The sequence below is a fragment of the Medicago sativa genome, chromosome 3 (genome assembly GCF_051527215.1).
Source record: "Medicago sativa cultivar Bolivia chromosome 3, Bolivia_mono, whole genome shotgun sequence".
Taxonomy (NCBI): domain Eukaryota; kingdom Viridiplantae; phylum Streptophyta; class Magnoliopsida; order Fabales; family Fabaceae; genus Medicago; species Medicago sativa.
The window spans coordinates 5876679-5902426 of record NC_140751.1 but is presented as its reverse complement, the minus strand read 5'-3'; the positions used below and the strand labels follow the sequence as shown (position 1 = coordinate 5902426).

The 25748-nt window shown below is 31.6% G+C and overlaps 3 protein-coding genes across 5 annotated transcripts; all 3 read right to left on the bottom strand.

The window, feature by feature from the left end:
• Nucleotides 1-2009: 2009 nt before the first annotated feature.
• Nucleotides 2010-5270, bottom strand: CNX7 (co-factor for nitrate, reductase and xanthine dehydrogenase 7). Of its 3 annotated transcripts, none has more exons than XM_085750354.1 (2): nucleotides 5120-5270; nucleotides 2010-2611 (listed from the first exon to the last, which is right to left on the bottom strand). In XM_085750354.1, the coding sequence occupies exon 2, from the start codon at nucleotides 2552-2554 to the stop codon at nucleotides 2243-2245; it is 312 nt and encodes a 103-aa protein (XP_085606480.1). In that variant the 5' UTR covers nucleotides 2555-2611; nucleotides 5120-5270; the 3' UTR covers nucleotides 2010-2242. The 3 variants fall into 3 exon arrangements, with proteins under 3 accessions (XP_085606480.1, XP_085606481.1, XP_085606482.1); XM_085750355.1 differs by having other exon boundaries at nucleotides 5071-5226; XM_085750356.1 differs by lacking the exon at nucleotides 5120-5270 and adding an exon at nucleotides 3702-3849.
• Nucleotides 5271-6285: 1015 nt separating this feature from the next.
• On the bottom strand, nucleotides 6286-15005 carry LOC146935203 (beta-fructofuranosidase, soluble isoenzyme I-like). Its single transcript, XM_085750353.1, has 7 exons — nucleotides 12728-15005; nucleotides 12091-12099; nucleotides 8819-9675; nucleotides 8239-8397; nucleotides 7835-8058; nucleotides 7137-7224; nucleotides 6286-6724 (listed from the first exon to the last, which is right to left on the bottom strand). Exons 1-7 carry the CDS (start codon nucleotides 13077-13079, stop codon nucleotides 6521-6523), a joined length of 1893 nt encoding a protein of 630 aa, XP_085606479.1. The 5' UTR covers nucleotides 13080-15005; the 3' UTR covers nucleotides 6286-6520.
• Nucleotides 15006-15469: 464 nt separating this feature from the next.
• Nucleotides 15470-20299, bottom strand: LOC146935202 (putative trehalose-phosphate phosphatase F). Its single transcript, XM_085750352.1, has 13 exons — nucleotides 20228-20299; nucleotides 19961-20032; nucleotides 18406-18719; nucleotides 18166-18306; nucleotides 17982-18053; nucleotides 17583-17708; nucleotides 17407-17463; nucleotides 17085-17186; nucleotides 16722-16799; nucleotides 16510-16579; nucleotides 16341-16411; nucleotides 16147-16239; nucleotides 15470-15969 (listed from the first exon to the last, which is right to left on the bottom strand). The coding sequence occupies exons 3-13, from the start codon at nucleotides 18706-18708 to the stop codon at nucleotides 15916-15918; spliced, it is 1167 nt and encodes a 388-aa protein (XP_085606478.1). The 5' UTR covers nucleotides 18709-18719; nucleotides 19961-20032; nucleotides 20228-20299; the 3' UTR covers nucleotides 15470-15915.
• Between the last annotated feature and the right edge of the window lie 5449 nt (nucleotides 20300-25748).

Genomic DNA, 25748 nt, shown 5'->3' with positions numbered 1-25748 from the left:
AGACTACCAAGATATGATGATTAACTTTGGTTTGTTTGAAACTAGCTATTAGATATAACAGCAATATGTTAATGGTGATATATTTTTTCAACAAGAAAAGACAAGACTAACACATAATCCTTACTTCACCAATATCATCAGCAAACAAATCAAGATATCGTTGAGAAGGTCACTCATCTCAAATAAACAAGGGACCATTGGTGGAGGTTTCATGCTTCGCCAACCAATCCGCACAAATATTACACTCCCTCTGCGAGTGAATGATAGAAATTCATCAATCTTCCACCACCATAAACCCATTACCCAAACTTTTAGATTATAGCATTACAATGTTTTAGCTAGATGGACATGGTGTAATATTTTTCTTAACTTTTTTACTAATAGTAAATCAGTCTATTGTTTAGAAGTATAAAAAAACTAGCTACATAGAGAGAAGAATTTCACAATAAAGGCACTCCATAGCTCCAACATATAAAATATATCTTAGGATCTCACTCCAAACCACACAGAAACTACCGAATACTCGGGGAAGATGCAAGGGACATCTACGCCAAATTCGGAGCCAAACAGACTAGGATTTTGAGATACTACCAAGATGGCACCTTTTGCACAAAATCTATAAATGATAAACACCTCATCCACGTATATATTTTATTGACAATCTTAAAACTAATGCAGCCAATACCTTCTGAGACCACTCTTAATGTCTCTCCCCTAGCAGCAATGATAGCAGAATTATGTGATAAATTCTTTATTACCTTGATCATTACCCTCCTCCCTCTCCTGAAGCTGTGTATTATGTGCACAGACTTGCCTAAAACACCCAAGGGAGAATTCCAACCCAAGCCTAGTGATACAATGATTAAAAAGATATAAACTAAAGTGACAGATGCATATCCTTTACAAAGAAGCACCAAAGATAATCACCACACCCCACCTGAACAAGAGAACAAGAAACAATGCAAATCCACAAACGATGTCAACGATCACAACTTTGCTTCAAGATGAAAGCCTAAAGCAAGGATTTACTCCACCTTATGTTCGGGCGTTGACCCTACAAATCAACAATTTCATGCTACAAGCGTTTCAATTTCACCCAACCTTTCGGAATCATGGTTTCAAAACCCTAATTTTATACTCCATAATCAATTTACTAATATTTCTTCTTGATCACAAGTCCACGACCACTTCGTCCACCATTACAATTTCTATAATTTTCTTAGTAGCCAAGAACAATAATGACAACTTTGAAGCCCTAATTAGATATTCATTGGAGAAGGAAAGGGATATGCTTGAGCATGATACAATTTGAAGCTTATAAGATAACTAATCATTCAAGTTTAATTATCCCTAAATTTTACCCTTTGCATTGGACCATATTCCACGTGGTTCTCTCATCACTAATGTTAACTCTTCAAATCTCTTCAAATTGTAAGACACCCTATTGCTAAAGAACAAGATACATCACTTAATATATTTATTGATTGTTTCATTCATTTTCTTTCTTCCTCTACCTTAAAACTTTCGCAAATGGGTTTGTTACGCTTCAGTTGGACTAATGTGGCTGATGGAATCAATGTAGGCATAGGCACAATCTTTTGGGAATTTGAATTCTGTTAATTTATTGATCACTCCAGTCCCTACATTTAGTCAAATCTCAAGGGTTTTTCTCTCTCTGTATTTGTAAAGAACGAATTTGCATGTATGCAGAAGAATGAATTTTACAGAATCGGGATCCATATTATAAGTAGTTTCTGGTAACAAAAGCATATTCAAGATAATTGAGTCTTATGTGTGGAAGAGAAAACTGTAACATCCAAGGAATTCATATCTGTTCAGATGTAGATGACTAATCACTAATATAAGATGACCCCCAACTCTATTTAATTTAATGTTATATTTTATATCATCATACTTCAAATTATATGCTTATACTTCAAATCTGATACAATACAATTTGAATAAATAAGAGTTAAAGAAGGGAAAAAAAAATTATAATGAAATTGAAATTATACTCCTTACTTTCTGTACCCAACAACATTTTCACAAATATAATATCAACTACAATAACTTTGATAATTTATTCAATTGATTTACAAAGACTTTATTTCAAGATTCATATATCTTAAGTCGGCATTACTGAACAGCAAGGTATTCTGAATCAAATTGAGAGAAGGAAGAAGATTACTAACAAGTTGAATCAACCATTCTGCAGTAGTAATAAAATCATAAGTTGGTTAATTCAACCACCACTTATTGGAGGTATAATGGCCAACTCATCCTTGTCTTTAACAATGGTTGAATCCATTGTATACTCCTCATTAAGAGCAAGAACCATGCACCCTTTTATTTCTTCCAAACTTGGAAATTGAACAAGAAGCTTTTTCAAACAATCTTGAGTAGTACTTCCAGATGACACCTCCAATGGCACCTCGCTCAAGCCGGTAAGATCCCGCGCTCGTGCAAAAAACAGCACTTTTATCTTTACCAAAGAACTTTCTCTCTTGGTTTGAGTTTGGTCTCCATCCCAAATACTAACATTTCCTTCCATCATAAATATCTTAGGCAGCTATGGACAAACTAGTTGATGTAACACTTGTTTGCAACAAACCTTCAAAAATTCAACATGACAATAAGAATCTATGATCACTATTTGTTCATTCATTGCTAACAATAAATCAGTTTGAAACAACTTATCAAGCTAAATTATCTCCAGCCACTAGAAAGACCCATTAACAAAAAATACATACACATTAAATAACATAAAGCATCATTAATTCAATCAAAATCAAACATAACTCCATGATAACTAGGAGGTTTTAGACCCTTACCATATTCACCAACAGGGTGTTTGGGGATACAGAGTAAGAAACATATTGGTGAGAGGTGTTTTCGTATCGCAATATGTATCGTACGTATCGTAGGATATAAAGTGTTTTGGGATACAAAGTAAGATACGTATCAATGAAGGGTGTTTTCGCATCATATCGTGCCACGTCTCGTAGGATACATACTACATTGAGAATATCCTAATCACTTGGTGGCTGGAGAGCTAAATAACTCAGTTGAAATGAAAACTTCCTAATCATTCACGGCGGAAAGCTAAATATCTGCAATTTTAAGGTACCATAAAATGCCATGGAACTGCCATCCTTTAAAAATTGGCCACAACAGTTTTAAAAAATCCACCACCACAGCCCACCTCGGCCGGTATTTGACAACACTGAACACAATCAGGGAATGGGCAGAAACAACCTTGGTTCAAACAAAAATGTGGTATCAATTGACAAATAATCAAAATCTGAATTTTTCACAGTCAACAGCTTTATGTCTTAAGTTTCTAAAACACAGTGTTGTTAAAAAACGATTTGCGGAAAATAACGGCTTGTTTAAATTCTGTAACACTATGGTGCTTTAGCGCCTCTATATCTGTAATTTGAAAACACTTTATCAAAATCACGCATCACGGAACAATAGTGTTTGTCCAAATTCCGATTAACGGACCAATAACTTGTTTTCAACAAACCTTCAAAAACTCAATCACGACAACAACAATCTATGATCATTATTCATTCATTTATTGCTAAATACACACAAATCAGTTGAAACAACTTATCCATCAAAATAATCTCCAGCTACTATAAAAATGAAGTGAAAACATCATAATCACTTAACTGAGAAAATAATAAATATTAGGTTACCAGAGCAATTAAAATCACGTGATTCTGATGCGAGTAAAATAACAGCAGGAATTGGGCAGAAACAAGCTTGATACAAACAAGAAAAAACGTATCAATTGACAAATAGTCAAAATCTGAAACTTTCACAGTTGAAAACTTGAAAGCAGAAAGCCCGTGTCTTAAGATTCTAACAAAATAATATTCCCAACGGCATACTGCGGAAAGTAGTACTACCTCCGTTCCTTTTTACCTGTCACTTTTTGACATTTTACACAAACCAAGATACTCAATAAATGTTACTTTTTCTTATACAACAATATATATTTTTACTATAATAGCCTTAGTCATTTAATATCTTAATTCATATATTTCTCTCTCCGCAATAAATAACTAAGGGTAATGTTGGTAAAACAACATTTATTGTTGCATTGAACTTTGAAAGTGACAGTTAAAGAGGAACAAAATTTTTCTCAAAAAGTGACACTTAAAAAGGAACGGAGGGAGTAGTTTCTTTAAATTCTATTACGCTATGGTGCTTTAGTGTCCCAAAAGCCGTAATTTAACATCACTTTATACTAAATCACGTAATAGGGAACAATAGCAGTTTGTCCCAATTCTGTTACGCAATCTATAGCCATAAAATGCCATGGAGTTACCATCCTCTAAAAATTGGCCATGGCAGCTGTAAAAAAATCCTCCACTACGGCTCGTCATGGCCGATATTTAAATACCTTGAAAACTAAAACAGGAATTGGGCAGAAAGTAACCTTGATGTAAACAAAAATCTGGTATCACTTGACTAATAGTCAGAATCTGAATTTTTACAGTTGAAAGCTTATGGCTTAGATTTCTAACAAGACAGTGTTGTCAATCATGATTGCAAAGAAAAAAACAGTTTGTTCCAATTCTGACATCCTGTAGAGTTTAGTGACCCTATAACCATAATGTGCTTAATTACTATAAACTGAGAGTGTAAAGTTAGTTTACACATGCATCTAATGATGTGTTGACATATAGATCGATGAATATGACAACTAGTGTGTTTTAATATTTATTAATTTACTTCCTCCGTCCCTATATGTAAGCACCCTTTGCCTCTAATAAAAGGGTGCTTACATATAGGGATGGAGGGAGTACATGACAACCCATCAATTGATGCATGTGTAAAATAATCGTACACCGAAAGTGTATACTAATAAATTCTAACTGTAATTTAACATCACTTAACACTAAATCGTGTATGTCGCCACCTATGAAATACTGACACAATCAACAAAAATCATAAGGTAAGAAAAGAAAGAGGTTGTAAGAAAGTAGATGTGGTGAATTTAGGGGTTGTTGAACAATTTTGATGCAAAATAACAGTTTGATGAATGGAGTGAAACGAAACCTTGAAATGAAAGAGATCTAAATGAAATTGATTTATAGTAGACGCAAACCTCTACAACTTTAGCGTCCAATTGCAGAATCGCGGTGTGGAGTGGACTTAGCTGCGACGATGTAGGATGTTTTGCTGGGTTCAGACAAAATCAGTCACTGGTAAATATTTTTGAAAGAAAGAGGAGAGTTATTATTTTTAGTAGGCTTAATTACAGTTTGGCACAAGTGACGTCTACGTGTGTATTGACTCGATCAAAATTGGACTGGAGCCAAAATTGCAAAAGGGACTAAACATAGGGAGTTCGATTGTTATTGTTTTTATTAGTGGGTCAAAATCGCAATATTTAGATACTTAAGGGACCAAAATTATAATTAAGCCTTTTTAGTATAAATCCAATATCTACTGGCGCAACCCAGGACCTTTTGAGATAGAAGAGACTTTCTTTCAAAAATAAAAAATAAAAAAGCAGAAAAGATTTGGGTCATCTTGTAAAGCGTTACGATCACATTATTAAACTAATTAAAAGTTTAATACTTATTTTAAATGATTAATATATTTTTTTAAGTAGTCTAGTGGTTAGAATTCACCTTTTTTCAAGGTGCATAAGTGCGGTGTCCGGGGTTCAAACCTGGGCCATGCATATAAAAATTTATGTCATTGCCAACTGAGCTATGATCACGGGGACAGTGATTAATATTATTAACCGAGTTTATTAGATCGAGTAATTTAATAATATAATTGATTTAAGCTACAAAACTATTTTTTTACGGAAGTTTATAAAAATAAAGATAAAGGGGTATTTTAGTACTTTTAAAAGTAATTAACATTTCTTTCTTTTTTATTTCTTTTATACCAAACAATAAATCAAATATACTACATTTCTCACATTTTCTTACCTATTAGCTCAGTTGGTAGGGACAATGCATTAATATATGCAAGGTTCGGGATTCGAACCCCGAACACCACCAAAAAAAATGAATATTTATAAGAAAGGTATAAATTACTGCAAACCATGTAGTAATGTGCATCATGAAGTCAGTTACCTCGTGTTGGAGTAAATATTTTCATTCGAATTTCGTATTCCCAAGTTATTCACTTAGAAAAATGAATTTTATCCCCAAAAAACCGTTTATGATTCATCGTGCAACATTCTTTACAATGATTTATTCATTTTAGTCACAAATTAGTTTACTATGGTAAACAATATAAAAATAATATACTAAGTAAGAACAACAATTTACTTTTTATTACGAGTACAAATCATACTCGGTACTTGAAAGTTTACAACTCAAACATTCATTGGAGGCCAATATACTTGTTGTAGACCCTTGTGATTTTTAAAAAATTTAAGGAAAATCGTATTACTCCAAAAAAAAATCCCAAATCAAAGTGAAAGACACCAACTAGGTGAAGGATGATTCACCAACAATTTATGAGCTTCATTTAGTTTTTGCACTTTTCATTGACTTTGATCAAAGGGAAAGGGTCGTATAAAAGCTGAGTTCAAATGCCAAATCTTGAGGGAGACTTTAATGTTTATGTTAGTTGCATTGTTGAATAGAAATAATCTTGCAGCTCCATATATTGCTTCTGTTGGATAAACTCTACTTGAGATTACAATTCTTCCTCCTTGAGCAAAGCTCTCAATAATTGAATGGTCAACCTAATCACATTGAATCGAACCGATTTAAAATTAGTTCGAGACTCGATTTGATAATCAACTCATTGACTTTGACTTATAGTAAGTGTCATTGTTGACATTAAAAATCATGGTTTTAGCCACATTTCGTCCGTCTAACAATTATGATATTGTGCAAAATTATCAAACATGGCTGGTGTGGTCGACATGTGAATGTGATCGCAAAGACATAAAAAATTGATGTCACAGCCACAATTGTGGATTCAAACCGTTTTTTAAAATCTTGGTTTACACGTAAATCCTAAAAGCATCTTGCATGAATAGGTGTTTTAGAATATAAAATGAAATAAAGTTGTCTTCAATAATTCATGAGATAAGTTGCATAGAAAGCATGGTGAGCAAGAAGTACAAGAAGAGGTGTGTCATTCAAACTTACCAAGACCCTCATTGATAATTTTTCATCACTGAAAACTGGAACTTTGCTACCATAAACTGGTTTTTCAACATCAGGAGCCTTTGATGATCTGCACCATACAATAACTCATTTCTTATGATCAGGCGAAAAAACTGACTACTAAATGTAAATTCCTATGAATGAATAAACAACTACGTCCATCAAATTGTAACAATCAGTCAAAAAAAATTCCCCGACTTTTTAAGAATTCGCAATTTCTTCCATGAAATTGCAATACGTCAATCAAAATGGGCTATCCATTATTTTAATCCTTAGGCAACGCGACACAACACGTTAAACAAAGATGTGACAATCAACACATACTCCACGTCAATGTCACGTCTCTTAGAACAAAATTCATTGTTATAATTTTATTGGTATAAGCCTAAAGGTTATTTCTTTTGTTTCAAAATTTAAAATCAAAGTAACTCCTACGCGTTTGTTTACCAAACAAAATTATAATTGTATCTAGAGATGTGACAGAGATGTAATGTGCACATATACCGTCACATCTTTATTTAATATATCATGTTGTTTAATAACTAAACTTAACGTAGAGACCATTTTGATTAATATGTTACAATTCGAATGAAGAAATTGCTAATTTGTAAAAGTTAGTGATGAATTCGGTTGATGGTTACAATTTATGGATTAAATTGTCTATTCACTCAAATGCATACCTTGTACCATCAACACAAAAGAAATTTGTTGAACTACCAAGACTATTAGAGAGGCGGAAATAAATTGGAGTTTGTTCAGAAAGTGTGTCATCTGCAATTGCTTGAATGCCAAATGGTCCAAAATCACTTCTATCTATAGAACCTCTTCCACAATCTATATTGTCATTGCTAATATTTTCTTTAGATTCCAATGATTCAATCTCAAATTCAGCAAATATGTCCAACTGCAAAAAAAAAATAATAATAATAATAATAATAGGAAATGAAAGAGTTAAGTATTATAAAAAAAAAAAGGACAAATAATTTCATCAATATAAGAAATTTATTGGATTTTGAAATAACCTTAAAACAAAAAAGCAACAAATCAAGTAGTATGATAACTTAGAAAATGCTATAGACAAAACCTGTGTTGCTTGACTAATGTTCAATGGAACAACAGAGCCAGGTGTAACAACTACTTCATATTCATCACTGCTTAGTCTTAAGCTCTCTACTTCTTCTACAGGCCATTGAAGCAAATTAGTTCCAGTCTTCTTGTCAAATAGCACTGTTCTTGGAATTGTCTGAAGAAAACAATTGTGTACAAGATTTTATAAATTGCTCTACCAAATATTTTGCAATGCATTTCAGCTTTGGCAAATTGATGTACTTTCAAATATGTCTGGTGGCTAGTAATTCACTACTCAGGTCTGTTATGTATAATGCAACGTCTCTACAAACTGCGTTAAATTTATGGAGATGGTTAAAAATGTTTTTAATTTGTATAAAATCTATAGTTTTTCAAGTTTAATTCCAACACAAATTTTGTCCAATTTTAATCTCTATTTTGCTTTTATAGAACTATAGTACTCATTTCTAAAAAATAAATAAAAATAAAGACTAAAGTTGAATAAATTTTTATGCAGGGATTAAACTTAAATAGGGTTAATTTTTATAAAGACTAAAACCATATTGAACCCTTTACAAAATTTAATAATTACATACCTGAAGAGATGCCCAACCTTTTTCCAAGTCATCACTTTCAGAATCAGTCTCATTAATCCAACCCAACAAAATCCTTCTTTTTTTCACTTGATCATAGAAAGTCTTTGAAGCATAGTATCTTCCATAGTCCAAAAGCAATCCAATACCCACATCCTCAAGTGGGTTATCAGGAACCCATGTATCATTTTCAATAAAATAAGTCCCAATTGCATAACTATCTACTCTTGTATCATCCAAACTAGCCTTTAGTACATGCTTAACTTGTGGTCCATTTACTGATGTGTCCAAACCATTTGACCCGTTTATTGAAACCGGGTAAAAGTCCACACATTCCCACATACCCGTACCCGGAACCGCATGTAAGTAGTTATCATTTAGTTCAAAATTTATGAAATTTGTGGTCTTGTAAACTAATGAAAGACCTGTTTGTTCTTTCTTTGATCCAATTAGGACTCTCCATTTTCCATCTGGCCCGATCCAACCAGTAGTTGGATCACGGAAATCCTTTGAACCAATGCCAGGTGGGGGCTCCATGATTGGGTTATCTGCATATTTAACCCAATCAAGGAGAAGGGGATCAGATAAGTTGGCAGGATGAGCAAGATTTTGCACTTGCACATAGTTGTCGGTATCGCCCGTATAAAGCATTATGATTTCGCCATCTGGCAAAAGCGTTGCGGACCCGGTCCATACACCGTTGATATCGAACCATTTGTCAGGTTCCATGGCAATGGGAAGGTAGAGCCAATGAATCATGTCCTTTGATACAGCATGACCCCATGAAATGTTGCCCCATACAGCTGAATCAGGATTGTATTGGTAAAATAAATGGTACCATCCCATGTGAAACAATGGACCTGCAATCATACAATGCAATATCTTACTTTGATGTCAATTTATTTTACTTTTTGGCTTTTCATGATAAGTGAACAAAAAAATAATCAGGACTTCGCAATTTAGAGAAAATCTTTCATGGATACAACTACAAATTAATATTACTTAGGCACTCACACATGAAATGAAAAAAATTAAAGGAAAATTATTTAGTCACATCGATGGGCATTATTCAATTGTATTCTCTTTTATTTTTCTTTTGGTTTTGTGTGTGTGCCCAAATAATATTTATTTGGGCTTGTGATCAAGCAAGTATATCTCTGCAACTATGTATTAAAGTCTTGGTTGGGCACAAACCCAACACCTCAATTTTGGGCACACACACAAAAGCAAGAAAAAATTAAAAGAGAATAAAATTATAATATATCAATTGATGTGACTAAATACTTTTTATTTAATTTTATTAGTTTCATGTGAGTATGTGCCCAAAATTGAGGTGTTGGGTTTGTGCCCAACCAAGACTTTCTCATTGAAAATGTAGGATTTGAAGTGTATGTATCTAAACTCAATTTTTGGCTCGATGTATATGTGAACAATTTACATGTATACAAATACAAATGACGAGTACTAGCCACATGATTTTTTTTACATGGTTTGATAGAATTCACTTGAATTTTAACCAATAAAATAGAGTGTGTTGAAAAATGTGTTAATAAACTATCCTAAATAATGAAAATATCTTTTTATGGAATTTTTTTAATGAAGTTGGGTTCCAAATGCTCACTAGGACAAACATCAAAACTCAAAGAGTGCTTACAAAGACTGATAGCGAGAGTTAAATCTACGACTTTTTGGGTATGAATTGATTCTACTAAAGATCATTCATCGACAAATAATAAAGATATCAAGACAATTTTAATATAGAATTAATTAAAATGCTCCCCCATATATCATTTTTTTTAAGGCTCCCACACATATCATTCATTTCCTTGAATCTATTTTAAAAAGCTTCCTTCTTTTTTTTTTTTTTGGGGGGGTGGGCGGGCGGATGAGGAGGAGGAGGAAAACTCCGTGGGTCAATTGAGACTCTAGTTGTTTAAGTAAGGCGAATCGTGGGTTGAGGGAGTTAACATGGTTACATGGCTTTACTAGATAAATGGTGTTGGAGGATAATGTAGATATAGAGGATGGGTGTGGTATAAAGTATTGTTGGCTCGTTACAGTGAGGAAGTAGGTGGCTGAGGGTGGGCAAAGGGAAGGGTCAGCGTTGTGGAAGGATTTGACACAGATCTGTAGAGGTGGTGGTATGGGTGTGGGTAGTTGGTTTGATGATAATTTGTGGAGGATTGTTGGAGATGGGGTCAATACTTTTTTCTGGCCGGATTCTTGGGGGGGGGGGGGGGGGGGGGGGGGTATCTTATGCGCTTGCAAAAACTCGATTGTTAGTTGTTACATACATCATGGGAGGAGGATATGTTAGAAGAGTGTTTTGCTTTGCTTCACAACGTTGTTTTGCAGGTCGGTGTAGTGGATAAATGGCATGGAATCTAGATCCTGTTAAAGGCTATATAGTTAGTGACACATATCAATTATTAATTGATGGTGACATATCCAATAATTCATTTCTTTCGAATTTTATTTGGCATAAACATGTTCATTTAAACGTCTCTTTATTTGCTTGACATCTTCTCTACAATCAGATCTCAACTAAGGTTAATTTATTTAGGCATTGCATTATTCAACAAGATTCTCAACTATGTGTGAGTGGGTGTGGTTTTGATGAAACAATGGAACACCTGTTTTTGGGTTGCAATTACTCCGACAATATCTGGTATCTTGTTCGGAATTGGATTGGTATCTCCTACGTAAACCTGTCTTGTTTATTGGACCACTTTATGCAATTTGGTCAGATGGGCAGAAACTCCGGATCTTTTTGATCACTGTTACATTTAATGCGGTTTTTATGTGTTTGGAAAACATAATAATAGAATTTTTAATCGCATGGAAAAATTGTTACAACAACTCCTATACAAAATTAAGCTCTTCTCTTTTTGGTGGTTGAAACTTGAAAGTAAAAACTGATACTTTTTCTATTGATTATCATAATTGGTGGTTTAATCTCTTTCAATGTCTAGGCTTTGACATGTAATTTTTCTTTTTTGGTTTGCTTGCTGCATTCTTGCATTGTAACTAATTATTGTTAAATTCTTTGTGTTATATTCTAACATTCCTTGTACCGGATAGAATGCTTTGCGGTTGATAATATAATTCATTTTGACTTGTTAAAAAAATGATAATATAGAATCAACTAACATTGGGTGTTTGTCACCCAACCAATTCCTTACCATAGAATCAATTTCATTTAATTTATTTTATTTTTCAATTAATAAGAATAGATCCACTGAAAAAGAAAGTTACAAATAAAAAGATAAACATACCGCTGGGATCTAAGCCAAGTCAGCCAAACATCCGCACGTAACAGGAACCCCAAAAAGTCAATGAGATGCTGTTGATTAGTCTCATAATCAAATTTAATGGTAATAAAAAACCAAATAAAGAAAATACAAAATTGGAAGCTATAGCTGATGGTTTTGGAAATTAATCATCATTGATCTAAATCTGATCACCTACCATTCAATGAAAGACATTGACAAAATATGATGGACAAATGAGAAATGAAAAAAAAAATGTAATCACTTTAAATTTGATGAAAAAAAAAAGGTGATATTGTGATTTTGTTGAACTTTAAAATGTAATTTCTATAAAATTACACCGACTCATCTTGATTCTACCAAATTCACTATAAGTCCAAATATGCATGTAGCAGACTAAAATTTAACATGTGTATAAAAAAAGGAAAATGATAACCAATACCCCTGAGTTACTAGTTTAAGGAATCAAATATGGTAAAATTATCTTAAAATATGTGTTGTCAAACTTTTAAAAGTATAATCCCTCCAAAAAAAAAGCTTTTGAAAGTATAAAAAATGCTTTTTTCAATCAAAAGTTTTACTCTTTTGTTTTCTTAACCATAGAAAACAAAATTATCTTAATTGATGCTTAAGTTACACTTACCATTCATCCAATTCTTTTGGGGTTGAAAGTGGAAAGCTGTTCTTTGCCAAGAAAACATAGCTTTTGTCCAATTATTTGAAACTTCATTGAAATGAGATGGATTTGACTTGGCTGAAACCCCTTGAGCAACCCCTCTAGGCAAATTTTTCCATGAAGAAATGTTACTAAGAGGAGTAATTTCAATACTTTCCAAGGATTTTTTGCTTTGGTTTATAGTCAATGCAAGTGCAACCAATGACATTAGAAATACAATGGAACCAAATGTCAGAAAGATAACCTTTGATGATTTTAGTTTACTTTCCAGCAATGGGGTGTGTAGAGCATGGTTATCATTTGAAGGATTAGCCTTCATTTTTTATTTTTTGTTATATTGTGATCCAATTTGAATTTGAGGGTTGCACTATTAATTAAAATAAAAGGGATGGGGAGGGTTTTTGAGAGATGGTAATTAGAATGGTAAGTGTACAGAATGATGGATGGGGTATGTGAATGTTGGATTGGAATGGTTGTTCCAATTCAATTGGAGAAGTGAAGAAGAAATACAAGAGAAAATTATTGCATCTGCATGTTTCTGTTTAGGTTGATATAAAGGCTTGTAGATGGGAAAGTAGGAAGATATATTTTTTAATTTATAATATTGGAGCATAAAATATATTTAAATTTTTCTTTGAGTTATTGAAAGTATTTAATGAATGGTTAATATTTAGTTTTCGTGTTAAAAACGGATTGCAACATGTATATTTATTATATAAAGATTATAAAATATATTTAATACCCCCCTTGAAAAAATATTTAATATTATTTCTTCAAATAATGTAAAGTACTCAATGGATATTTAATATTAATTTCTTTAGCTAATTACAAATATTACAGTAAACGGGTACAATTTGTACTCGAGAGTTTAGCTCAGTTGGTAAAGATAATGTATAATATAAGTAAGGTTCGGGGTTTAAATCTTAACCACCACCTAAAAAACCTGTTATTAGAGAGTGTAACTTTAACATTTCTCTATTCCAAAAGGTTTTATAGCGAAGGGGTCACAAAATTATGTAATTAATAGCCAATTAAAGTAGTTGCTCATGGGGTGGGGGCTATGCTTTTCTTTTCTATGAACTTGTGAAATAAATATAAATTGGGGAACATCAAGTTGCCAACAAATTCATGAACACTTCCTTAAAAAAACAAATTCATGAACACTTCATGAACTAGCTTTTGCGGTGGTAGTATTTTCCTTTGAGCAATTTTGCATTGGAAAACATAATATTTTAACTTGTAAGAAGTTGAATGCACGATTTTTAATACGTATATTTTTATAAAGTTAGCATTTACCTAATTTATATCATGTAAAAATCAAAGATTTACATTTATTAAAAATTTGGTGAGTAACAGTAAAAAATTGTTTTTTTAACCGATAAGTAAAAGAGAAATGATATTTGTACAACCATTTTCTAAAAACTTTTTGACAACTTTCTATCTCATACTCACATTATCTTCTTATTCTCTCTATTCATTTTTCTCTCTCTATTATTTTTGACCAATCAAAGAAGAGAAAATCAAAGATGTCACAAGAGTTGTACCAAAGAGATGGACAAATATCACTACTCTAAGTAAAAGGGTCAATTTGGAGTTGAGGGGGTGGAGGTATAGGTGTTGGAGGTAGCAAGTAGATTCTTCCTATGAAAGAGGTAAGATGATCAAAGTATGTGCCACGAATTGGACTGAACCATACATGAGCTTTTATCCTTAGTAGTTGCTATCTGCACCCATGCGTATAACTAATTACAATTGGTTTCGTGGTTTTAGAGAAAAATACAAAGATTGTAGTAGTAAGAAGTTCATATGATCCTTTATTTCCTCTTTTTTTCTACGTATTTCTAGAAAACTAGTTTATGAAATATATGCTATTGCAATTTTAAACTAATTTGTAAAAAATGTTTTTGTTGATTTTATAGGTTCTCAGAACTAATTTTTCAGTATCTTTCATATGAAATGTGACCTCAAATTAATTTTTTAGGAAATTTTAAGATTACTTCAATTAATTTTCAAAAATGTAGCCTTGAATTTAATCTCATACATTGAAGATCCATTTTTTTTTGGTAGTGACATTGAAGATCCATTTGTAAATACAGATGAAATATAAACTTGATTAAAATTTATTGACACGTTATTTTATTGAAAATACAAATTTGTGTGTTTTCCTCATATTTCATGAAATCCCATAGAGAGACATTTCTCATATCTAGCTTCTATAATTCGTTCGACCAAAAAAAAAAAAAAAAAAAAACTTCTATAATTCGTTGAGACAAAATATTGTTTTTTATCTCAATACTCTTTTATTTCAAAGAAGAGGTTTTCATATACCAAGATCACTTTGGATGTACACGTCGAATTTTTAAAGAAAGAAAAATGTAAATTTTATACTGTTGTAAAGTAAACTTCCAAACAAAATACGTTGCTCCTAAGTACATTTCATCCTAAAAGCACTTGTTAGCATTTTCTTTCAAAAATATGTTTATTATTTTAGAAACATGAGGGTAGGAAAGTTTGCTCCATTTATTTCAAGGACTTATTGAACTATGCTATTTATGAGAGATTTAATAGTAATTTACTTCACAAATGTTTTTCATATTTCATAGAATCTCTTTTAGAATGATTCAAAATCAAGATTTACAAGATACTAACAAGAGATGAGTGAGGGACAGAGGGAACAAGGCACCATGAAGCACATAATGATAATCAAAATTATATAAAATAGGTAATATATATTAATGACATCTAATTCCAAATTACATGTAAAAAATGAACACATAAGAATTCTCCCTTAAATTGAAAGGAAAAAATAAAGGAACAATTCCCTTCATTTATTGGTTTAAGGGCAGTATCCAATAATTCAGAAAGAAAATAAATTAAATAATATTTCTTTTCTAGGGACAAAATAACCCCCTTGGTAGATTTTGATAATCTTTCTGACATATATAATAATTATATGAGCCATTAATTTACAGCTTCCACAAGAGCTTTGAGCAAAAAAAAACTAAGTAATGAAAATGTTATTCCTATCTTGAGGTCTTCTTCAGAGCTTAAATCTGCTCCAAGAAACCCTTGAAAATTGAAATTTTCTCAACCAAACCCAAAATCAGAATCTATCTTTAATATATAGTATAGTTGAGTATATTCTCCTCTATACATTATACTATAGAGCTTGATTTCCATACCACAAGTGACTTGAGAAATTCCATGACCTGCATACACCACAAGTTTGACTTTAAATAAGTTGTTTATCCAAACAAGGCCCTAATGATACAAACATTATTCCAATGCACTAGCAAACAGCATGTCTATTGCCAAAGCAAATGTACAAAATTGCAACAAAACTGTCAAAAGAACCATATAAACTAAATTACAACCATAAGAATTACCTCTGAAGGATCAGAAAGAGAGTAAACCGCGTTGCTTTCTTTAGGAGCGGAAGAGACTAAGATTCCAAAACCTTTATTAACCTCACTCAAAACCTGTTACGGTCCATTTTATATCAGTTATATAAAGTAAGGAAAAGAAAAATTGAAGAACATTCAATTTAAGTATAGCTCATGATAACCAGCAACATATTAACCTTAAATGCATCTTCATCGGTCCGATCGTCACCAATATATATAGCTAGCACATCATCGTCGTCGCTAAGTCCTAAATGAAAACATGTCACGTGTCAGTTACTGCAATACAAATTTCTGATCCTTGAATACACGCAAAATAGCCATTATATAATCAACAAATTAACTCACCAAGTGATTCAAGCAAAAATGTAACAGCTTTTCCCTTATCCCAGTCAATCACTGGTCGAACCTCTAAAACCTGAACATTATCAGTAAACATATATTACTAAGTTGAATAACAGATGTCTCTTAAAAAGGAACATAAACCACTAAAGTTTTGTAACAAGTCATGTCTCTTGTAAAATGAGTAGAAAAGTTTAGATCTAGAACTGGAATAGTACCTTCCGACCATGAGTTAATCGTAAATGTGGATAGTCCTTCATAATATCAAAAACGCGTTGTGCCACCAAATCCCAACTCTGTAAATTATATGAAAATGAAACTAAATAAGAGGAAATAATGCAGTAACCATGATGAAATACGCGATAAGTTGGTTAAAAATGGAATCATTTTAGGCAGAAAAACTACTGATTCATTCATCAATACTTCTAACTACTAAGCATCACAAAAGACTTAACGTTATTATTGACAAAACAATAGTTAAAGTTGCATTGAACATTGAAAACAACAACAAAAAAATAGGAACAATTCTTTTTATACAAGAGCGAGAATCAAAAAGGAAAGAAGGGAGTAGTAGACAGTACCTCCTCGTCTACATTGCGATAATGTACAGACACACAAAACTTATTGTTCTCAATTTTTGCTCCTTTGATGTCTTTTGTACACTCAGTGAGCAACTTACGGACCTGCATAAACATGAGCCAGTCATGATCTATGAGCACTAACACAGATACCGGGCACGACACTAACACTAAGACCGACATGCTGACACCAATAAGAATTTGAGAAAATGAAATATTTGAATGTAATACATATGTCAGTGTTGGATAATAACATATTTCAATCTAGAATAAAAATTGATAGGTGATTTAAGCGAAGTATTTTTCATATATACATTATGCATACCTCATCAATCATAGGCAGGAATTCAGCAGCAGGTTGGAATAAATTAACTTCCTTACCCTGTAATTTTAGAAGATTATAAATCAATATAGGGACCCTTTAGAAAGATACTTCTAGAACTAGAGAGACAAAGAACATAAACATATGCTAGATAGAAATCATGAACTGAAAAGTGGTACCTTCTTATCAGTAGACCTAATGCAATTAGGGTGATTATCAGATACAGACTGTCTAAGAGGACCAATTATGTCCATTCCATGACTACCAGCATAATGGAGATCTGTTAATCCAACAAATTCATGTACCTGAAGAAATAAGGTGCAACAATGGTTGGAATCAAAACCTAACATCAACATTTTTTTACAAGTAAAGTGACACTGATGGTCTTTTTTCAACTGTACCAGAGGGGATTTGAACTATGTCCCTTGAGGTTACAAGGTCGAGCTCTTACCACTGAGCTAGTACAAACATGAAAGTTTGTCATTTACATTTCTCTATATGCAGGTGTTAGTAAACATAAAAGAGAAAAATGAAGTACAGGAAGATAACAGTTTTGTTTCATAGATTTCTTCAGCTACCTTTTCACGACTTCTTCCGCTAATTATTGCAGTCGGGAAATACTCTGCCACATTTTTAACAGCAGCACGCATCTGCAGATGTTACATGATCTGAATCAGTTAAATCAAAACAAGAGAAGAAAAATAATCAGGAGAAAAACAATGCTAGAAACAGTGCTATTCGCCTTTGCAGGATATTACATACATTGTCGGACATGAAAGCACGCTCAGGATTGTCAACAATTGGCGAAAGAGTCCCATCGTAATCAAGAAACAATGCTATTTTCTTGCCTTTTGCAAGGTTAGTAATTTGTTCAAAGGCCCCAATTGCTGATGGAAACTCTAGCTGCAAAAATTGTAAAAAAAGGAAACGAATAAGGATGCTGCACAAACTGAACTTCGACAACAAATTACATAGAGGGTAGTACTAGTATGTGTTTCCTACCAGCCAGGTTAAATAAGCAGCATCAGCTTCAGAAGATGCAACACCATGACCAATATCCATCGATATTTTCTTGTGAGTAGGAGACGATGATCTCATTGCGTCAAGCCAACCATTAGAACGAACATCATCGAGAATTCCTATCTTCTTCCGTGGAATCGTTAGCGATGGACCATGCAGAAAAGTTGAAGTGTTTGTAGGAGAGCATGACAGACTTGAAGGTGCGCCTGCACCGAGCCTTGATCTTGTCCTTGTTAAGGTTGCAGTATCAGCAATGCGAGGAGCATGATTTGTCTTCAGGTCCATTGGATCCAGATCTATTGAGAATTTTACAAGATTGCAACAATGTAAGACCTTAAATTAGAACAAAATTGATGTGTACCAAATTTCTACTTTAAAACCAAAACTTTTAACAAAACAAAAACAACATTTTTGTCACTGTCTGAGTCAATACTTCACAATTAGAAGCTATTGAAAACATTTTTGTCACTGTCTGAGTCAATACAAAAACATTCAAGATTAGAAGCTATTGAAAAGTTAAAATATCAGTTTCATAAGTTAGAACTTAGCAAATGATATTGACTTTGCATATGCATAATTTAATAGGTAGAAGAATTGGTCATGTTACCATCTCAAATAACCATCATGATATAAAAAAATAACATAAACTTTTTCAAAATTTTGTTTGGTAGTATTCTTCTTTAGACCATAAATTCTTAGCAGACTTGTACTTTCAATGAAGATTGATGTCAACTCCACAATCTGATTTTTTTAATCAATTTCTTGATTATTATAATATTATTTTACTTGTTATTGAACGGTTGAGAATGGTTTTACATCACATGATCATGACAACAAGCAATTATACAAAGAACATGGGAATAAAAAAACTGAATAAGCCATTAATGCAAGGAAGATTTGTCTCCTATAACATGAGTGATTTCAAACTAAACTGAGAAAATCAGTAGTCGATATTTCAAGTTTCAACATGTTTACGATTTCACGCAGATGATACTCGATTCACACAAAAGAAGATAAAAAACTTATGATTTGTTATGCACGTACAAGTATTGGTTTCTTTTTATAACCAAATGTTGGTAAATTATATTACTTTAGTTTTCAAGGTTCGAAATTAAAATTTCTTTTGAGTCACTTATCTCAACGTAAGAACTACCTAATCACTTTACCCTATGAAATAAGTTATTAAAAAAAAGGCACGTTTTGTTCCAAATAAATAAATAAATAATTGGTCAAGAATATGACCAAATCAAAAGAAACTACACAAGAATAAAGAAAAAAATTCAGCAATATTGAATAATAACCATTAGTAAAAGGCAAAGGAAAGCAACACGAAAGGTTCAAAACACAAAAGTATAATACCAAAACAATAGAAAGTCAACAAATATACGCAATCTCCATTAAAATAATAACAAACCAAAAACATTGCACATTGCAAGAAACCAAATTTCAAGAATCTTAAAAACAACAACAAATACATAAGAATTTCCTCCAAAAAAAAACAAATAAAGAAGAACAAGAAACATGAAAGAATTCTTACCTAATACAAGCTTTAACTCCAGCTACTTCAAAATATTTAGCTCACAATGCAAGTTTAAAATCTCTCAAGAATCTTCAAAAAAATGGAAACAAAAACAAAAACAAAAAACGAAATATGTAAGAAAGAGTTAATATTAGAAACATGTTTGGTGAGATAATAAAGGAAAGACAAAAAGAAGGAGAAAGAGAGAGAATGTGCACGTGTGAGAGTTAAATGAAAACCCTAAGAAAAGAAAGTGAAAGAGAAAGAAATATAACATTAACATACCAAGAATAAGAAGATGAAGAAAGAGTAACAATAATAATAATGAGAGTTAGGAATGAGAAAGAGAAGAGAAGAGAAGAGAAAAGAATGAAGATGTGTATTTATAAGGGCTGTTTGGAAGTCACCTAACGTGCATTACATGGAAACAACCTCTTTCGCGGTTGTAATGTTGACTATTGAAGATACACCTCATTCTTAAATTAAAAAGTGCTTTTTATATATTTTTTTCTTAATTTATAAATAAGTATATATAGTGATTGAATTGGTGATATAATTGAATGTGTCGGTTTATAGTTGAATCGGTTGTATTGTGTAGTTTTATTTGTTGTTAAAATATTGGTATGAATATGTAAATATTGGGATTTTGATCCTCTCTATAATGAGTGAAATGTAAAGTGAAAAATTTGAGGTTGTTATTATATCTATTTTTAATTTATTAATTAACAATTGATATTATTCGATTTTTAACCTGAGTTGTTCACTTTATAACAGGATCCATAATTTTTTTTTTTGAGAGGAACAGGATCCATAATATTGATATTATTATACTTTTTTTTGCTAATAGATGTTATTATCCCGCGGTTGTGTTTATTATTAGCTTCAAATTTATGATTTAATTTTTTTTTTAACCTCTCAATCTTCAAATCTATGGTTATTCGTTCATATTTGCATATGAATCTTAGATTTAAAGTTTGAAAATACATATGCAAATGGAGCAAAAGGAAAAAAAACAGAAATTAAAAAAAAGAAAGATAAAAGACGAAATTGGTACCGGGAATTAAGTTAAGGGACCAAAAGTATAATTTGACCTAAAATCTACTATTGATTTTGAAAAGGTATATTAATCTAAAGTGAATTCAAATCTTTTCCATATTTAATTAGTTTAGTAGCACACATGAAAGACTTAATTTACATATATTAAGAGTTTGGTACAACTAATTTATATGGCTGACTTGTGTGGTTCGTTTTAGTACAATGTGACGATTTATCCCAATGATGTAGGCTACCCCATAAGTCCTAACAACCGTACGTATCAAGGTCTGGTTCGACTTTGTGGAGGAGCGAGAGTGATTTCTGATGTTGAATCAATGACACAAAGAGTCATATACTTTATGGAGAGAATGTTGATGTGTTAACTGTGAGTTAAATATTGGGTTAATATGTCTTTACCCCCTGTAATATAGGCGAGTTCCGGTTTTCCCCCCTGTAAAAAAGATTCTTTCGATTCCAACCCTGTAATATAAAGATTCCGTCGAAAACCCCCCTGAGCACATTTGAGACCTCCCAGCAGATGACGTGGCATGACATGGCGCGCTGAGTCACCTATTCTGCTGACGTGGCGCACTGACTGTATAATTAATTTTATTTTTTATTTTTTTTATAGGGACACGTGGCATTTGTCATTTTTTTAATTTTTTTAATAAAAATTTTTTTTTAAAAAAAATTCTAAAAAACGAAAATAATTCAGAAAAAATAAAAAAAATTACGAAATTTTTTTTAAAAATTGGAAAAATTAATAAAAATGATAAAAAATCTGGAAAATTTTAAAAATAAAAAATAAAATCTGGGAAATTTTAAAAAAATAATAATTTAAATTCTGGAAAAATAAATAAAAATTGAAAATAATGAAAAAATTTGGAAAAAAATTAATAAAAACGAAAACAAAAATCTGGAAAATTTTAAAATAATAATAATTTTTTAAAAAAATTCTGGAAAAATAAATAAAAATTGAAATAATGGAAAAAATAAATAAAAATGGATTTTTTTTCGAAATTTAGAAGATATTTAAAAATACTGGAATTTAATTTTCAAAATAAAAAAGTTTAGATTTTTTTCGAAATAAAAAAACTGGAAAGTATTTAAAATTTTAAAAATCTGGATATATATTTTCTAAAACCCAATTACAATATGAAAATTAAATTTTGAAAATATATAATCTGAAGAAAAAAATTGATTTTAGTTTAATTAAAAATTTAGGAAAAAAATCTGAGAAGCTTGAATTACATAGGAATATTTTTCTAAAAAGAATTATTAATGCGTGTAAAATTTTAAAAAGTGTCCGTTTACACTCAGGTTCATCGAGCTCGAAAGAGCTTTATGCTTGCTGCTTGAGCAAGGAGTTGTTGGCACTTGGGTTTGTTATTGTGTTGGCAGTCAATCCATTCGCTAAAATTAAATCCTAATTGTTTTTGACAAATGTTCACTATTCATATTTTTTTTGTAATCTGGTTTCGTCCCCGCACGCGGGTTTGCTATGTTATGCTCATGATTAGTGAATTTTTGTTAGGATATTTTAGGACTGTTTCGCTTGGTCTGATTTATAATGATGTATGCCCGTTTTGGGTTTTACCTGGGTTAGGTTTTATGTCCCCCCAGTCTCTGTATCTCTCTCTTTTTCTTTTAATGTATTTTTCTTTTTACTTAAAAAAAATTTAAAAAAGTGTCTTATTTAAGAGACATTAAAATTTAAAAAGTGAGTACCTCAAGTTGCTCTTCCAATGTCTTTTGAACTTCCCAAAAAAATCTAAACTTTTTTATTTTGAAAATTAAATTCCAGTATTTTTAAATATCTTCTAAATTTCAAAAAAAATCCAAACTTTTTTATAATTTTTAAAATTTCGAAAAAAAATCTATTTTTTCATTTTATTAATTTTTTAAATTTTTTTGGAATTTTTTTCATTATTTTCAATTTTTATTAATTTTCCAGATTTTTTTTAAAAAAATAATTTTTTTAAAAATTTTCCATATTTTATTTTTTATTTTTAAAATTTTTACAGGGGGTAAAACTGGAACTCGCCTAAATTACAGGGGGTAAAGACATAAAAAAATTACAAATGCCACGTGTACCCTATAAAAAAAATAAAAAATAAAATTAATTATATAGTCAGCAAGCCACGTCAGCAGACAAGGGTGACTAAGCGCGCCACGTCATCAGCTGGGGGGTCTCAAATGTGCTCAGGGGGGTTTTCGACGGAATCTTTATATTACAGGGTTGGAATCGAAAGAATCTTTTTTACAGGGGGGAAAACCGGAACTCGCCTATATTACAGGGGGGTAAAGACATATTAACCCTTAAATATTCACATTAGATGAATGATTAATTACATGTTAAGCAATGTATAAGTGAGAAGACTCGTATTGTCTTAAGATTTTGAGTAACAATGCATTGTCTAGAACTCAATTATATGGTTACTTTTAATTTTTGGGAAATACTAACAAGTGTCATTATGATATGAAATTTAAAATGAAAATTGTATCTTAAAAATCATGTATTCAACACATTGAAATACTATAAAACAATTTTTATACATACAAATTATCGATTGTTTCCTTTTTTAAATCATTAATAGGTTGTTAGAATGATGCCTAATTTAATACAATGATCCACATACTCTTAAAGATTCCTCCGAAATTCCTAACAATGATCCATAGTAGAAAGTGTCAAATACTAATACTTCATAGTTCATACACAACTTACTTTGACTATCTCTTCCATTATATGAACGGTCTCTACCTAAATTTGTATATGATATATTTATTTTATTTAATAACTTTTAATTAAACTAATTATATAATTTTTTCCTCAAAAATTTACGATGAGGAGGGAATGGTGCACCCGTTTACTTAAAAAATTACATAAGTATTGACACCGGATCAAACTCTTAAATTTAGTTAGCCAAACCCTCATGGTTATATATATATATATATATATATATATATATATATATATATATATATATATATATATATATATATATATATATATATAGAAATTTTAAAAAAAAATGTTAAATACCATCCAATAATAATTATAAGCATGATATAGTCATACACAACAGTAACACGCTTCCACCTCAGTCTTGCGTGTTCTCCATTCACCAAATTTGAAACTTTTTTATTGAAGGCATGAATGAAGCTATTGTCTTTCACTCTTTCTCTCTGTCCCTCTCCCTCATGAATAAAATAGAGTTGATGTTGACCGTAAGAAGAAAGTTAATTCAGCCGTCCTAATTGGATTCAAATACATCTGTGAATAATTTAAGTTTGATATGTTAAACGTTGAATTAAATTTTTAATAAACTATATATGATACGGTATCTACAATTTTCATTTTTTTTATTAACCCTTCAATTTCTAATGAATGGAGCCATATTAATCCGGACTATAAATCAAAATCATATTTTCTCGAATGATTCGTCATTTGTATTAAAGAAGCTATTTCTTTCCATAAACAACAGTTATTGATATGGCATAGTTTTTTTTTTCATAAGAAAAATGAATTTTATTGTTAACAAGTATCGTTTTTTGAATATGTATAAAGTTTAACAAGTTTGACATGAATCTATTTCTACTAATGTGATGCGTGTGATATATATTGTTAGGTTTGACACATAGCTAGTGTCGAGTAGACACAATAGAATAACCTGAAAGCTCGTCCAATGATATAATCTTTGTTGATGGATCTCTTTTCGTCGAGCATTTGATAGATAGGGTGAAACTTTCTTTGTGAAAGTGGTTCCTTGGTAAAAACTTTGGTAGCATATGCTCATGTGCTAGTACCGGTAGAGTTTGATGGTGTGGGTTTTGGGGCCCGATTGTGTTTGTGTGGTTTGGCTTCTGCTTCTCAGTCGCCCATTTGTTGCTTGGGAGGTTTGTGTCATGGACCATGTTAGATGTTCACCTTTAGTCTGTGTGTTCATGTGCCACATATCATGTTGGTTGTTCATCTTTGCTCTATGTGTACTCCTATGTCATGGGCTTCTTTGGCTTTTCTCCTTGGGTTCGTTCGCACTTATGACACGGCCCCGTGAAATCCTTTCGGGAGGAGCCATTGGAACTTATTAGTGGTTAGGTGTCGGTCTGTACTAGAAAAGATATTTTTTTTTTGTTTAGTTTCCAATTAAAGGTTAAGATTGAGTGAATATGAAAAAATGATGGAAAAATAATGTAAAACATGTACTCCCTCCGGTCTCAAATGTAAGAAACTTTTCACTTTTTAGATTCATTCAATAAATGATGTAGGTGATCTATATTATAAACCACGTACATCATTTATTGAATGAATCTAAAAAGTGAAAAGTTTTTTACATTTGAGACCGGGAGAGTATTTGATAAAGTCTTGATGGAAAAGTAGTGGAAAACATGCATTGAAAAGGACGTTAGTCACATGAGTTTACCCCACCTTCAAACTTTGATTTTCTATAACAATAGAAAGAATTGGAAAATTGCTCTATACACATGTTGTTTGGCTGAGACACACATGTAAAAGACGAAAATACCCCTCGGCAGTTAACTGTCGAGGAAAAATAAAACCGGCTGCAGTTAACTATCGAGGAAAACCTCGGCAGTTAACTGCCGAAATCCAATTCCATTCATCGGCACTTGAGTGCCGCAGAGAATTTAATGCATTTTCCTTTAATACATTTTTAATTATATGTAATACGTTTTTTTTTTTATTATATCAAATACTATTTTCAAGGACTAAACCAAAAGTTGATTAAAGTATGGAACTGCTGATTTTGTA

Excerpts from the sequence above, each read along its gene's own strand:
- LOC146935202 (XM_085750352.1), bottom strand. The coding sequence starts at position 18,708 with ATGGACCTGAAGACAAATCATGCTCCTCGCATTGCTGATACTGCAACC. Across the intron at positions 16,412-16,509 it reads ATTTTTGCTTGAATCACTTG|GACTTAGCGACGACGATGAT; the intron begins GTGAGTTAATTT and ends GTTTTCATTTAG. Across the intron at positions 15,970-16,146 it reads CTCTTTCTGATCCTTCAGAG|GTCATGGAATTTCTCAAGTC; the intron begins GTAATTCTTATG and ends TGGTGTATGCAG.
- LOC146935203 (XM_085750353.1), bottom strand. The coding sequence starts at position 13,079 with ATGAAGGCTAATCCTTCAAATGATAACCATGCTCTACACACCCCATTG. Across the intron at positions 8,398-8,818 it reads AAGGTTGGGCATCTCTTCAG|ACAATTCCAAGAACAGTGCT; the intron begins GTATGTAATTAT and ends TGTTTTCTTCAG. Across the intron at positions 8,059-8,238 it reads ACATTAGTCAAGCAACACAG|TTGGACATATTTGCTGAATT; the intron begins GTTTTGTCTATA and ends TTTTTTTTGCAG.
- CNX7 (XM_085750354.1), bottom strand. The coding sequence starts at position 2,554 with ATGATGGAAGGAAATGTTAGTATTTGGGATGGAGACCAAACTCAAACC.